The sequence below is a fragment of the Acanthopagrus latus genome, chromosome 17 (genome assembly GCF_904848185.1).
Source record: "Acanthopagrus latus isolate v.2019 chromosome 17, fAcaLat1.1, whole genome shotgun sequence".
NCBI lineage: Eukaryota > Metazoa > Chordata > Actinopteri > Spariformes > Sparidae > Acanthopagrus > Acanthopagrus latus.
Genome location: NC_051055.1, coordinates 28,961,865 through 28,977,432, shown reverse-complemented (window position 1 = coordinate 28,977,432; position 15,568 = coordinate 28,961,865). Strand labels below are relative to the sequence as shown.

Genomic DNA, 15,568 nt, shown 5'->3' with positions numbered 1-15,568 from the left:
TGTGACACTGTGCTACTTTTCGTTTCATATTTATATTCAAGTGTTTCCCAGTTAATTAGTCCAGCGACGGGAAATCGGTTCTGATTGATTTGTTGAATCCGTCCATTTGCTTTTGATGGACATTTCTTTCACTTTCTCTAGCAGTTTGTCGACAGAAGCAGTAAGTAGATCAGTTGCCATAAGTGCTAAAGTTGTGATACTTCTTTCAGCGATGTTTTATTTTACAGGCTCGTAATTTCCAGAGCAGTCACCAGAGTGAAAATGTCGAGATTTTACGCTTTTTACGTTCAAACTTTACTTTTCCTAAGTTCCTTATTGACAATGCAGCAACACGGTACTTCACAGTACTTGTGTATGAGCTGCCTTTCATGCCTGGAGGTGCAGGGGATGGTGGTGAAGTAGCAGCTGGGTGGCACAGCTGCCAAACCAGGGACCAGTAGTGTAGACGGGGTTATTTTAAAATGTAAGCGTGAAACCCCTCAATACTTTTGCAGACCCCAGCTGTGTTTGTGGCAACAAAAACAGGTATTTTAGACAAAAAACAACCTGTTGTTAAAACATAACATTGATATTTTTAATGTAGAGAATTGTAAAGATGCAATATGTCTCTCTAAGACTTCTGTTTTGTACCCCTTCAACAGTCTATGGACTAAATATGGCGTCACCCACGTCCTTTAGTAGACACTCCCCCTCGTCTTTCTGTCATTCTTCATGACCAACCAACCTTTGAACCTTTCCATCTGCATACCTAACCTATTTGAATGTGAGTAATGTGTTTAATGTTGCTGTGGTTTTGACCCTTGTCAGGCTTTTTTTCCCCCAGACCATGGAAGTAGGTGAAGTTAGAAGTTGTGCCAGATATTTCCCTCCTCTCTCCTTGCCAACGTGTATTTTGGCGATTGGGTTGCAGTTACAGAATAATTTCCCTCAGAACGTTTGTGGAAATTTGTTAACTGGCTGTAAATCACAGATCAAACAGATTTGCAAATGATGGGAGACGCGAACATTTCCCAAATACGAGCATACAGATCACGCACATGTGGTCGGTTTAGGTCCACACAAGCCTCAAGCCAAAACCGGGTAAATTCTGGTTACACCTGTAACTGTTAACTCGAGGTTTTTTTTTAAACCACGAACCACTTTCACCAGAAGCCGAGTGTGTGTCATGACCTAATTATGAAAAAAAAATGCAAATGGAAAGTTTTAGTGGCTGTACATACAGTTTTATATAAATAAAAACTATCATACAATGGAATCAAATACAGTCAGTTACATATACAGAAAGTAGAACCAGAACTCAATGTTGTGAAGGTCTAGACAAATGCCTATCTGAATTACCATACCCCTAGTTTAAACAAAATAGAATCCAACCTCTGATGTGAAACTTCTGCTTCTGTGAAAAAAATCCCGCCTCAAGCCAACAACCTGTAGTCCTGTCATTAAATGGCATACTTAAATTCTCCAGAAACCTCCTTTAATTTGTTGCTGTCGTACATTTGAACATATTTCCTGCAGCAGTAATAACAGTGAGGTGTAAAATAACGCAGCGAATAACGTTACTAGGCTGTCGTTACTTGTTGTAGAAGTTTGAAGTCGTGTTTCTGTTCCTGTGTGCGTGTGCTGTTCGTACGCGGAGGTCATCGCACTTCCTTTTTTTTCCTTTTTTAAATTTTGAAATAGTTGACATAAGGAAGGCATGTTGTGAAATCTTTACAGCCTGAGTATTTGGAGAGTGAATATAACTGATCTTAAATCATTTTTAAAAAATCCCAATTTCCATACGAAGTAAATTCTTTGACAGCACAAGTGGAGTTGAAAATGTGAAATAATTAAAGGGACAGTTCATCCTAAAATTAAATAAACAATATTTTCCTCTTCCTTGGAATATATTTTTTTCTTTCTGTGGTGAACTGTCTCTTTTAAAGTTGCCGTGTAAACTCTTACTTTACTCAAAACCTCACAAAAACCTACGTCTCTCACAACCTCTCGGGATAATAAGACATTCACAATGCGTTAAAATGCAGATCATCGGTACCACGAATGTTTAAAAAAAAAAAAAAAAAAATCCCTGCTTTGTTTTGCTTGTGATTAAACTTCAACGATATTTCGAGCATCACACCCTCGTCACACTACGACCGTCTCGCTCACAGAATGGAGCAGGCGGCGCTGCGCATGGGCAGGGTGGTGGGCAGCTTGACGTACTGCTCCCTGAAGCTGTTCCTCTTGCTGTTGAGGAAAGGACCGGGGTTCTCCAGCCCGTCGGCGGGTTGCGAAGACTCCGGCCTCGCGTTGGGTTGGGGCACCTCCAACTTGGCCCCCTTGTTGTTTTTAGTCTTTTTGGCTTTCTCCTTCTCCTGCGGCTCGGTCGAGACGGCGGGGGGCTCGTTAGCGGCCTCTGGTGGCGGCAGGGTGTCCAGGGGGAGGTCGTTCGGGCTCGGCTTCCCTTCCGCCTGCTCCTCACCGCCGGTGATGTGCAGGGTGGAGGCCATGCGCTTGGCGTTGGAGCTTGTAGAACTAGTGTGGTTACACATGGTTAGATTCACGTTGAAGTTTCTCAAACAAATTAACAAAAGACAGAAAGAAACATTGTCTAAAGCAGTGGTTCTCAAAGGTGAGTCCCTGAGGGGGGCTACAGGTGATCCCCGGAAAGTTTTTGTATTAAAACATCTGAAGGGAAAGTTCTTATTAGATGATATTAAGATCTGTGGTCTTCTTTATGTTGGTTTAGAGGTCCTTGATATGAAAAAGTTGGACAACCGCTGGTCTAAAGGAGAATCACACTGACTGAAATCCAACATTTCTACATTTAGCTCCAGGGATGATAGTTGTAAAAAAAAAACAAAAAAAACTTTTCTCTCCAACCTGAAATAGTTTATGATCTGACAGACAGAAGCTCCTCTCACACTGCAAAAATATCCTTTATAAATCATGAATGAAATCGATAATAACCATTTTCCACAAGAGCACATTTTCATGTTACTGGTGCAAATTATTTCGGCCCCTTTTCAGTTTTTGTTTCAAGATACCGACACCTCTCGTCCCAAAAAATCATTGAAACACAGGAAACCGTGTGGAACGAGTAGAATCATGTCGTAGCAGAATCATTTCTTATTTATAGTGGAAACAGACATCTTCCCCCTGCCAGCATTTCTCAGTGGTATTACTGTTGGCACCGCTGCGGCAAAGACAAGCAGATCGCTTTCCGTTTGTCACTGAGCAGCAGCGACCGACGACACAGGACAAAACACAAGTTTATTTATTCACTCAGTCTATAATGGAGACGTAAAAGCAGGAATGCCTGAATAAAATACCAGTCAGATTTTCCTGGGAGATTTTGTGCCCGTTAGCTGACAGAATATCATTGTGAAAACAAGGTTTTTGGGGACTAAAACTCCAAAGGTATCATTATTCTAAAGCCATCACGAAGTTAAATCAACCTTTACTCTATAATAGGGATGAGCAAGAGGGATTTCTTTCTCAGGCAATACCAAAGACAGATCACTACCCACTTCTCATGGCCGATAACGATAAGATAACATTTTTATTTTAGATTTAAGTCTGTAGTTTCCTCACACCTTCAGGGCAGAAAGGCTGTGATGTAGTGAGTGGAAGATGGATGATGTTCCACAGCTCTAATAAGATTTGTTGTATTGCAAATCTCCATTGTGTTGTCTCACTCTGAAACTGTAAAAAACATCAGCACTGGCAATGACATAGTTCATAGACTGGCATCAACAGCGCGACAACTTCACAGGCCAAACACATCGTCAGCATGAGAAGCTCGGGCTCGCCGCGGAACGTCTTGCTTTTCATCTCTAGGACAGCGTTAAAAAGCATCAAGTGAGACTGTAGCGCTGCGTCATCGACAGATTCGAGATAGAGAGTCTCGCCTGCTTTGACCACGATATGCAGTTGTCGGCAAAAATAGACCTGAAAATATATTGAAGTCATACGAGCGTCTCATTATATTTTAATGTCTGCATCTGTAGAAAATGTGACACACATGAAGAAAACTCAAGCAACAACTTGTGTCTGTTGCGGGTTTTATTAAAAGTAAGTCCCAAAGCTTTAAATTGAAGCGGTGGACCTGCAGTGTTTCCTGTTTCATCTCACCCTGTCTTGTTTGTTCGCTGTGCCTCAGTAACCTAAGACCTGCACTGACCCATCTCAGTGAAATCTTTGTTTCTGTGGTCAGCACGACGCCTTCAAACAAACAAAATCAGACAAACAGCCTCTCGGCTCGCCTGCTGTCTGGAGCTGCAGGGTGCAATGAGCACAGCTCTGCCTGAATCAACGGGGGGGCATCCAGAGTCCAGTCGGTACCCAAGAAGAGTGATTCTGTGGTACCGACTGCTCTTCTGTTGTCGACTCACCCATTAGAGCTCTTGTCCTCGGAGTCTTTCTGTTCGCTGCTGTAGCGCAGCTCTGCCGGGGTCTTGAACGATAGATCTTTCTTTCCTTTCAGCCAGTAGGTCTTCATGTAGCCTTTACCCTGAAAGAAGGTTTGGAAAAATAACCTCAGTGTTCTCATCACAAATGCTCACTTTTATCTTTTGGAAAAGTACAGTTCATCCAAAATGTGCCTTTATTAAAACCCCTCAGGTCCAAATTACCGTTGAACAGACTCAACATTGTAAATATCTTCAGTAATACTTGACAGAAAGTCTCCCAGCAGAGGCACCTGTCCCATTTTTCAAATTAAAAACCTCATCATGTAAAAAAAAAAAAGAAAAAAAGAAAGAAATGATTTGATATTCCAGTGACAACACTGGCAAGACCTGACAAGCAAAGTATTAATCACCGTGTCTGTCTCAATCAGTGGATGGATGATAAGAACGGCGAAATATCTGAGGGAAAATTAGACGTCCAATTAGAGCTGATATTAACGACTCACCTTTACAAAGATTTTGCCCCTCTCCTCGATGATGTAGGGCTCATGTTCCAGGTGGTCTTTGGTGGTCTGACTGATGTGTATCTGCATGCCCTGCTCAGACAGAACCGCACACAGAAAACTGATGCTAAAGCCAAATATTAAAAAAAAAACCGCCAGCTCCGTCTCTGCTGCTGCCTCTTTAAATCATGACCGGGGAAGTGAAAACATTTATCTTACTGGACTCTTTAAAACGAGAGTTCACTCGAGGTTTTTCTTCCTTTCTGGGAGCATTAGGGAGGAAAATAAGCCTGCCACCCCCTTTTTTAATTCTCTTGTCATCAGAACACATTTCCCACAAAACATATTAACTTGTATTACCGTACGTAATGGAAAGGAAATGAAGTGATTAGCCTGTGTCATTAACTAAAAAGCAGCTAGCACAATGCCGCCATTACACAGCAAATGGTTTTCTGTGCTAATCTATACGAGGTCGACTGAGGGGGAAATCACGATCGTCACCACAGTTATTTATGCCGTCGCCACAGGTTATTTAGCACATTTTTGCCGGCCGATCGGTCGTTAAATATGTTAGTGTAGTCACCACTCCGTTGCTCTCCATCCTCGAGGCCGTGTTCACCGTGTCGCCGAACAGACAGTAGCGAGGCATCTTCAGACCCACGACGCCGGCCACCACCATACCTGAGTGAATACCTGAGGGAGGAAACGCAGTTCAGAGAAGCAAACACGAGCTGATTTGTTCATAAACTTGCCTGAATATGTGTTTTATAGCAGCTGTTTTTCACATTTTTCCCCCCCCAGACAAAAACTGGCACCCGTCCACTGCGAGGACGATAACCCCGCTGATGAACGATAACAGTCTGCAGCACCAAGCACGTGCTTTGAAACTCCAGCTGTTTCAGCTGCGTAGGATAATGGACATTGATTACATGATACCGCTGTATCTTGCAGAAAAAGAGAGATTAAAAAACAAGAAACCAGAAGGATGTGAGATCACAGAGTTCTGTAAAGACGAGAGGAGATGGGAGAATCCAACTCTCTGAGACAGGAGAAACTTTTGTACGAGTAAACATCCGTTATCCGGGCAGTCGTGAATCAGGACCGTTTAAAACTGGTACCGGCAGTTTGTCTCAGGTATATAGATTATAGACTCACTTTTATGTGAAGTCACCATTTTTTTTTCTTTTATGGTTTTCAATCTATTCATCTGTTCTTTATTCCTCTCATGTGATGTGGTTTTCTGTTGATTTTTATCATTTATATATTTACTATATATTTACTTTACTTTGTACACTTGGTTTTGAAGGTGCTGTTAAATAAAGTTTTGCAGAAAAAGTGCTTTAAGTGAAACTCCCTCAAGTAAATAAAGGTTAAAAAAGAAAGTGGAAGTTAAGTACATGTGTTAAGTGGCTCATGTCGGCTCTAATACAGCGTTACTTGTTTCTTTTAGCAGTTACATGACGTGGATGACAGATCAGATTATTTAATGCACCTTAATTTCTAAATATTAAGTCGCAGTTTGTGCCTCTGAGTTTCTGCTGCCTGTCTCGAGTCCTCAGCTGAAGAAATTCACTAAATCTGACAAAACACAGTTGGGAATATAAACTGTTATTGGGCAAAACTTGTGTTTTCATGTTGGGGTTAAAACAGTGACCCCTTGTGACAAGAAGGAATCAGTGTCTTGATCTCTGTGTCCTTTTTTCAGGGGTTCTGTGGTTGAACAAAAAATCTTTCTGTTGTGCCACAAAATCCCTAGATCATATTTTCGGGTAGTGGTGGTGGTTGAGTGGATAAACAGCCCAGCCTGCAGATGTCTGAGGAACAAGGATCAAGACACTGAATCCCTGCCAGTTCAGAGGCAGTGGCGGGTGGCTGACCCTGAGCTCGAGGCCTCCCGACGGCCGGCAACAGCCGAAATAATCAGTGTGCCCGATCGCGGCTGACAGCTGTCCTGCTCACCGACTCTGATCTGGATGTTATCTCCGGTGGAGGGGTCTTTGAGGTGGTCGATGGAGCTCAGCATGTCCAGGGCCATGTCGCAGATGTGGTGCGCATGAAAGGTGGTCTTGTTGGGAACCCCCGCCACCACCATGTAGGCGTCACGGATCGTCTCCACCTGGACAGAAAGACATCAGAAAATATTCACATTCAAGAAACTGAAGTTAGAGAATTTTGACATTTTTTCTTACTCAACAGTTTTACTGATTATCACAATTATTCTGTTGGGCTTCAGTAAATTCAAGTTTAGCTAAAGTTTGCATGCACCATGGCACTTTATGGGACTTAAGCAGGAAAAAGGTCAAGTAAAGAAAAATAATATTCCTAGGCAGCAAAAAACGACCTTAAACACTTAAAACGAATAGGGACAGTTGAGAGTAACATCAGGCCGCGCTGCTTTTCTTCGACTGACCTTGTAGACGTTGTGCTTCTCGCTGAGCGTGTCGAACACGATGTAGATCTCGTTGAGCATGTCCACCACCTGCATGGGGGTGATGTGGATGCAGATCTCATTGAACTTGACCACGTCGCTGAACAGGATGGTCACATCTGGGAAGACCTGGGAGGCAAAGAAACATACAACTTTGCACCGTGATCAAACACCAACATTTTTTTTTTTTTTTTTGGTCCTTTCTAGGATTTGTTGTTGTGAATTTTTTTTTTTTTATCAGTTTATTATCTTGGTGCACTTTGAGGAGTAAAAGCAAATCAACACCAATACTTTAATCTTCACCTTCATCTTTAAAATCTAATATTCTCACTCTTCTTGTGCTTACTTGTGCAACCGCTGCAGCAGAAGATAAATCTAATTCTTCTGTTGGTCAAAAACTTTTTGCTTTGAGACAGCACTTCCATTTCACGTGAAATTCACTGCCAAGGTAAAAGCACTGTTGCATGACTGACTCCTGACCTCCTGATGTCAAGTGGGTTGATGGAACAACAAGTACTTGAAATACAAGCTGTGCTTCCTTTCAGTGCATTTGCTGCTACGATCACAGCCACATATTACCAAGGATAGCAGAAGAAAAAACATCTAGAGCCTGAGTTTTGCATGTTTCAGAGCCTGATGCTCTGATTTTTATTTTGTGTTTTCTTTCGAGCACCACTATCCTCGCTAACAGCTGTCTTCGTACCTGGCACGTCTCCAGTGCAGTGATCCCCTTCCTGAGGCGGTCGGCCACAGCTTTAGGGATCATGGCGTACAACAAAGAATCTCCTCTCTTCTTCTCTTCGTCCAGCTTCTTGATGATTTCCTGCAGCTGAGCATATTTTTGTTGCTCCTAGAGGATCAGAAAATGGGACATAAGAGTCCACGGTTACAGTCGTACCTCTCTTAAAAGCTCAAAAAAATCCCTCTTTGCCTTCTCTAATCCTCTTAATCCACATCTGTCCTGCATGACTGAAGTGGATTTAATGGGTGAAATCAATAGGGGAGCAGAGCTCTCACCTGGGTTCACCTGGTGAGGCTGTTTTATGGAGAGAACTGGCACTTCTTACATTTTGTGCTCAGCATATCACATAATACAACTTCTGCTCTGACAGTATGTTTTATGAGGCTACACAAACCACCTCGTACTGCACACTTGTCTGTGATTTTGTACAAATTGAGTTCCCCAGTTGAGCGAGTCTGCTTTGTTAATAGGACGCTCTTTATCTGGAGACTTCACCTGGTCCAGGGCCAGCTGCAGCTCAGCCGATTGTTGTGTCCCGGCCAGAATCAGCTCTCTGCTGGAGTCGTGCAGGTTCAGATCATTCACGTACACACCCATCTTAATCATGTCCTCCACCGTCTCTATACTGCAAGGAACAGGAGACGAAAAGGAAAAATGCATTAGGAGAGAGTGTAAATGAATCCACATGGTTAGCATACATAATCCAGCCTGTAAAATCAGATGTGATTTTGGGGAAAAGGAAATTAAATGCGTCAACACGTACATACAAAAGTAATTACAGAGGATTGCATGGAAGATCACAGGCAGTTTAGTACACTTTGAACACTGTGATGCAATTTCATTAAACTCCTCAAATAAAAGCGGATTTATAAAAAAAAAGAAGTCCCTTGCAGTTGTGGGTCGCCGTCTCGACTAAACATCAGAGGGCTCGTCCTGAATCCAGGCAATCCCAAGTTTCTCTTCTCAACAGTCATACTGATTTGTTTTCTGAGTTAAGCTGACATTAATGAAACCTATCAGGAAAAGAAAAAAAGAGGAATATATCCTTGTGAAACACTAAAAATTGTTTGGGTGTGAAAACAGATGGATGAAGTGTTTGGAACGTGAGAAAAGAAACAGCAGCAATGAAATTAAAATGTCAAAAAGGGCGAAGATCAGGAAACAGGAAGGCTTCTTACTAAAACTCTGAACTCACTCAGGTGTTCGACACATTGACATACATACCTGATACTTGCAGCAATAGAACAGGACCGTACTGATCCCCCCCCCCCCCATTAGCTTGAATATACTATAATTTGGACCTGGCTTGGAGTCGGGGTTCCAGTTTCCAGGAACCAAGTGGACCTATCAGGACCTCTGACACCATCAAATGTGGGTCTGTAGGCTCTGTGGTCTTACATGGGTGTCCCCAGGAAGATGAGCGAGTCCCACTGGGGGACATACTTCATCTGGCCCTTCAGGTGGAGAGGCTTCTTCGGAGGCTCGCGCATGTCCTCGAAGATGGTCTCGCTACACTTTCCTGCAAGGAACCACAAGGTCGACAGGATTGTGGCAACAAAAGACACAATGGCTGTAAGTGGGTCGGTCATTTGTTGTCTTTAAAAACAGCGTGAAATGTTGGAAGTGTAACTGGTTCTAACCGGTGACGGTCTGGAACGCCAGCAGTTCGATATCTTCCCCTCCGGAGTTGGCAGAGCTGTTGTATTGGGTGAGAGCGCTGCTGTACTCCTGGTCCGTGCCCTTCATCTCCTCCACCACCTTTTGCTCTGAGCGGCAGAAACAGTGAGAGGACGGATGACAGAGTGAACCGGTGTTTGAGTTGAGTCGGCGTGCTAACGAGGGCAGTGAGGACGGCGTGCTGAATTCTAATCAGGCGATGGCAGATCATTTTCGACGAGTGAATACATTACAAATTCATCACCTCGTTATAAGTTCTGCTCCGGTACGTTGTTGGTGGTTTTGTTCTGGATTATATCTGTAATGTTTCATTCTTACACGTAACAAAATGGTGATTTCCCCTTGAAATAATTTCATCTTTCACTTCCTTTTCATCCCTTTGTATTCTGATATTCTGTATTTCTGTTGGCTGCCGGCTGCTTGATGGTTCTCATCAGGATTCTTGCTGTATCAACATGCAGAGCGTATTTCTCCTTGCAGCATGTGTTGAAATAAAGTCCAACGTGCGTTGAGGAGCGTATTTAACTTTGCTGTTAAACTAACAATAGTTTTTGGCTCTTCAAACCATCGCCTGGATGTATTATAAATATTTGACTTTGCTCTGGGTGGACACAATAACCTTGGGGAGAAAATGAGGGAGTGAAATGTGTGGATGGACATTTTGTCATCTCATCCATTTGAAATGAACCCTTTTATATATATTATGCATTGAAAATGAAGTAAATGATTGATATGGAAAGACTGGCACCTCTTTCTTCTTCCCTCTTTGCTTTCTCGCTCTCTTCCTTCTCCTCCGGCTCCTCTTTGCTCAGTTTGGGGATGTTGACCTTCTGCTTGCTCTCCACCACCGCTTTCGACAGCAGCTCAAACACATTGTTCAAATGGGTGTAGATCTGATGAGAGTCAGCAGAAATAGTTCTGTGGATTAGTATGTCAGCAAGGCAGTGATTTAAGTCACTGGAGCAGGTTAAAACTCACATTATCCCAGCTGAACTCCAGCATGGGTCGGACCAGGGTGAACTCCTCGTTGACCTTCTTGCCCTGGAGGTCGGAGAAGACCTCCTTGAGGCCGTCGCCGATGCGGTACATGGTCATGTCCCGGCGGAAGATGACGCTGAAGGGGAACATGTCGAAAAAGATGCCGCGCTTCATCGGCAACTTCTCGTAGCTCGGCGCCGTCTTTTGCTGGGGCATGCGGTGTTTGAAGGCGGCGTTGTCGAAGTTCATCTTGTAAACCTGGACGAGTCGAGAGAAGTTAATTAAACCAGTGAAATGTGAGTCAGTTAGTGTGCATGCAGATGGGATGCAGATATTTCGTTTTGCCCGCAGACACTTAATATCATAAAATTAAAATCCACATTAAAAAGAGACTTTTAAACTATCATCTGTTACTTGGTATTAGATGGCCTGACATCAGGTATTAAAGGTTCCACGTTGCAGAGTTCCTCCGCTGTAAATTATGAGTTGACCCAGAGTCCCGTCCCAATAAACACTCATCCCCATCCAATAAACACTTGCTGTCTGAGTGTAAACATGAGTCCGTCTGTTGTCCCATTGAAGGTGATGGAATCATTTCCATGATGATAGAAGTGACTCGGGGGGGTCGAGGTCAGACACTGGACAGCTGGATATGATACTCGACCTCAGCCGGCGTACGTACCACGTATGTCATTTTTTCAGTCTCCTCTTTGGACAGGATTTCCACTTCAATATCTGTGTTGTAGAACTGCCGTCCCACTTGAGAGAGCTGCCCTGCAGGAGTCAATTACACACAGCAGTCATGTATGTGTAGAGGTCAACTTTTGCTCAGAGGGAGTTCACTCAGAACGGGTACATGTAAAGATATAAGAACCGACTTGAGTGTCAACCAGAGTCACCGTTTTTACTGAATCAATGACTTCGTCTGGCGGCTTTGTTCATTTTACTTCTCAACACAGAGTCCGTGTCTGTTTCCTGTGCTGAGAAGTAAAACAAACTGGCTGAAACTCGTGGCGATTCTCTCAGGTCTTGGGTTTGGGATCAGTTTCAGTCGCAGTTACCTTTGACGAACTGAGTGAAGCCCTTGCGGGTGCTGCGGTAGTGCAGCGTGAGGCTCGTCTCGCACTCCTCCTCCACGCAGAAGCTCGGCGGCTGCACCTTGGGGAAGGAGAAGCGGAAGTACTCGTGCAGGTTGTCCAGCTCGTTGATGAAGTCGCGCACATTTCGCCCCAACACCTGGAAGAAACGGACGACGATGACATTTAAAGTTTTAAACAAGAGATGTTTGAATTTCGCCTTCAACTTCACTGTGAATACAGATACTGAACCTGTACTTGCAGTGATGTTTCCAATTTGAACATTTAGTATTTTTGTTTTTATCATAAATGACTAAATCTTGATGATAAAACTTGCTAAAGTTAACTGGAGTCAACTCAGATCTGTCGTTTACTTAAGTTGGATGTTCTCCACATTGATGAACATCAGTCTGGCTTGGGTGCTGCTCTCAGGCATTATCATGGCAGGAGTAAACCTTGTTAGCTTTACCCACGAACGCTAACTACCCAGCCCTTAAACCTTTTATTCTGAAATTGGAAACAAAGGATTCTTGAGGCAGGGAGGTCACCTTAAGGATCCTCTCGTATCCATAGTTTCCAATCCTCTTCACCATGTAAACCCCGAAGGCGTACATCAGCTCATCGTGGGTCTTTCCCAGAACCTCGCCTGCTGCCTTCGCCAACCTCAAGATCAGATTGTCACTGTAGAGGAAACGAGGAAAGCGAGCAGTTTAATATGTTTGTTTTGTTCCAACGACACTCTAAAATGAAATCATCAAAAAACACCCACCTTGTTAAAATGGATCATTTAAATTTATTAACAACAACACAGAATCTCTAAACGGTCAAAAACAGTAATTAACAGTCTGAGCGTTACACGTGTTGGATTATTGCACCGCTTTGTTATTTTTTCCTACAGCTGTTTGTGACATTTGTGGAAGTGTGACGTCACAGTTATCACATCATCAATCAGTAGTCAGCAGTTCAACTAAGAACCAAGAAGCTAAATAATTATAAATATTTCCGCGATGCAACTGGAACAATTTTTGCATTTCTTTAGGTTTTAGTCAGTGGTTGAGTTATTGGAAGTCTGCTGTGCTGTTATACTTGTATAATATGACATTTCTCAGTTTACGATGTTGGTGATCTACAAAAAAGAACGTCAACCTACTTGTACATCTGATGTCTGACAAACTTGAGGTGGGGTATCTCCGCTCGGTTCTCGATCAGCCTCCACACATCCTCTCCGTAGGATTCGTTGATGTAATCGTTCACTGCTTCTAGGTACAGGCCGTACATCTTTAGAGGGTTAGACACCTCCAGACTGAAGCCGAACTTAACTGCTTAGCTGTGGGGAGACGGAGAGAGATGTTACATATTAGAATCTTCTCTGTTGGGTCAGCAGTTTAAAATATCTCTGACAGGAATATCTCTCAGAATCTGCTTTTCCTCGAGGGGACGGGGGCGGGGGGGGGCTGTCTTCTTATGGGATTAAAATAAGATATTTTGCCCGTGTGTTAAGATTTATTGAAGTGCTAAAAGGCATGCTTTAAATGCATACTATTCTATCCACGTGTATGCATGGCAGGGAAAGAAGGAAAAATATGCTTTTACCTGTTTCACACACAACCTCATGAAACCTCAGGTAACCTCTTCAGACACCAGCTACATCTAAGAAAAGAGAAAATACTCTCAAAGGAATTATTTTCCCGTAAATCCAGCAGTTACAGCTATGTGTGTGTGTGTGTGTGGACGTCTGCTGCTGCTTAATTCTACACTTTCTGTGAAATTTCTCAAATATGAGCTACAGGAAAAAAATTTAAAAAAACATCACAGGGAAATCAAGCACGGCGAGATATTCCATCCTACCTGTTAACTAAAGGAAAACACCAAGAGGGGTTTTTTTAAAAAACAAAAAAAACAAAAATGAGAAGAAGGTGAAAAGTGAAGCCTCCTTACCTGCAGTCCCTCAGTTGCTGTGTTATCCTGGGCTCCAACTGTGCCGACAGACGCCACAGAACTGCTCCCTGCGGAGAGTTTCCACCTGCAGCTGACATGTGGCTCTGCCCCCTGACACTTGCCTGTCAGGTCAACAGGTGACTGGCGGCCAAAATAGCAGCGGCGAGGCATGTTTGTGGCAGGTAGCTAAGAAAAGCCTATAAATTCAGTGTTTGTCAGACTCCCAGCTGCACTCGCTGGCAAACATACTGCGTCTAATTTGTAAGGTATTTGTATGGAGATGGAGTCTGTGGGTGGATGTTACTGTACATGGCAAAAAACAAAAAAAACCCCAGACATTTTCTTTCTGTGTTGTGTAAACCCGAGCGCTCAGTGTGAGCCTCATTATCCAAAATTAGCCTGTACTCTTTCTGCAACAACTCATTAGGCCTTCCAGGTTTCTTGGCTAATTACTTTCAAATTTGCATAATTACGGTCAGGTGCGCAGTAAACTGACGGGTACTGTGCTGAGATTGGCATTTGGTATTGTTTTGTTGCAGTGTGACGTGAAGCTGAATAATCCTTTCAAAACATTTAGGCCTCCTGTAAAAGCTGCCATTATCCAAGTGAAGGCTGAGATGTGACAAACATTTTGTGTTTTGACTCGCACCATGATGTCTGTTTTGACCTGCCGAAGCCACATTTACATTTAAAAAGATGTCCCCCCCCCATCTCAAAATGAGGCATATGTGACACAGAGAGAGCTGCGGCTTTATTAAATAACTGTCAACCAGTGTGGCTGCTTCAAGGTGAGCTGACACGGATACAAATGCTCACCCACTTTTTTCCCTCACCGTGTCCACTAGGGGGCACTGTTACAACACCCCTGATATGTTGCTGTTGTATCCACAGCTCCTGCTGCAGGAAATGAGCTTGAAAATGAGAAGAAATGTGTGTGACTCTGGCCTTTTTTGATAACTCCAGACAAAGAACATCAGGCATTCTGTTTTCTCATGACATCCGTGGCCTTTTTATATCCGCCCTGTTGCACAATATACTAACCTGATACAAAGCATGATAAAAAAAAAATAAAAAAAAATGGACATGAACAATGGAAAATGGCTGAAACGTCGGCTGTTTTTCTCATATTCAAATTCTAACCCTGGAAGGTTAGGAGGCTCGCACCTATCATGTCGAGGTCTAATTAAGAAAACACTCTCAGCCGGGATGAAATTTCCCAGCCGCCGCCACTTCGCTCTTCACACCTACTCTCTGCTGGGGGAAACCAAAGGTCCGCTGACAGCTAGCCTGTGATACTCCGCTCTGAGCGATAATGAGCCGCTATCTCCTCCATTTCTTGTGTGGCTTTTGGCTTCTTTTTTTTTTTTTCCCCCCCTCTCCATTTCTCTCCCCCCTTTGCCTCGCCAGGCGTCCCCCACTATTTGCCAGGTGCCGCTGTCTGTCTTTAATGGCCTCTAGTGTGACGGTGCCACGCGTCGGCCTGGGAGGTCCGCCGCCGCCTCTTAGCCAGGGAACAGAGGGAGATAACAATGTGCTGATGGTGCCAACCGCAACTCCGCGCACAGATGCCGCGGGTGCTTTCATTAAAGTCGACATGACTCATCTTCTTTTCGCTCCGCCAATATTACACCCTGCTTTCCCCTTCCTTCGCACAAAGAGAGAGGTGCTGCTGTTTTCAAAGGGTGTCCATTCATGTCATTTTTCAAACGCTAACAGGGAGCCAAGGAACACCTCCCCTCCCATTGTTTGATGTGAACAACACAGATGCACACTCGCAAGAAATGGACACACACACACAGCCCTGTTTTTCCTATTTCTGCCACCTAGTACAGGTGGTG

The 15,568-nt window shown here is 43.6% G+C and overlaps 1 protein-coding gene across 2 annotated transcripts; it reads right to left on the bottom strand.

Moving 5' to 3' along the window:
- Nucleotides 1–1,201: 1,201 nt before the first annotated feature.
- LOC119005580 (soluble guanylate cyclase 88E-like) lies at nt 1,202–15,005 on the bottom strand. 2 transcript variants are annotated; one of them, XM_037073338.1, is made up of 17 exons: nt 13,731–15,005; nt 12,943–13,119; nt 12,341–12,473; nt 11,778–11,952; nt 11,399–11,490; nt 10,717–10,974; nt 10,487–10,631; nt 9,702–9,827; nt 9,460–9,580; nt 8,557–8,686; nt 8,023–8,169; nt 7,302–7,448; nt 6,851–7,007; nt 5,475–5,584; nt 4,895–4,984; nt 4,374–4,492; nt 1,202–2,514 (listed from the first exon to the last, which is right to left on the bottom strand). In XM_037073338.1, the coding sequence occupies exons 2-17, from the start codon at nt 13,068–13,070 to the stop codon at nt 2,145–2,147; spliced, it is 2,448 nt and encodes an 815-aa protein (XP_036929233.1). In that variant the 5' UTR covers nt 13,071–13,119; nt 13,731–15,005; the 3' UTR covers nt 1,202–2,144. The 2 variants fall into 2 exon arrangements, with proteins under 2 accessions (XP_036929233.1, XP_036929234.1); XM_037073339.1 differs by lacking the exon at nt 13,731–15,005 and adding an exon at nt 13,386–13,526.
- Nucleotides 15,006–15,568: the final 563 nt, after the last annotated feature.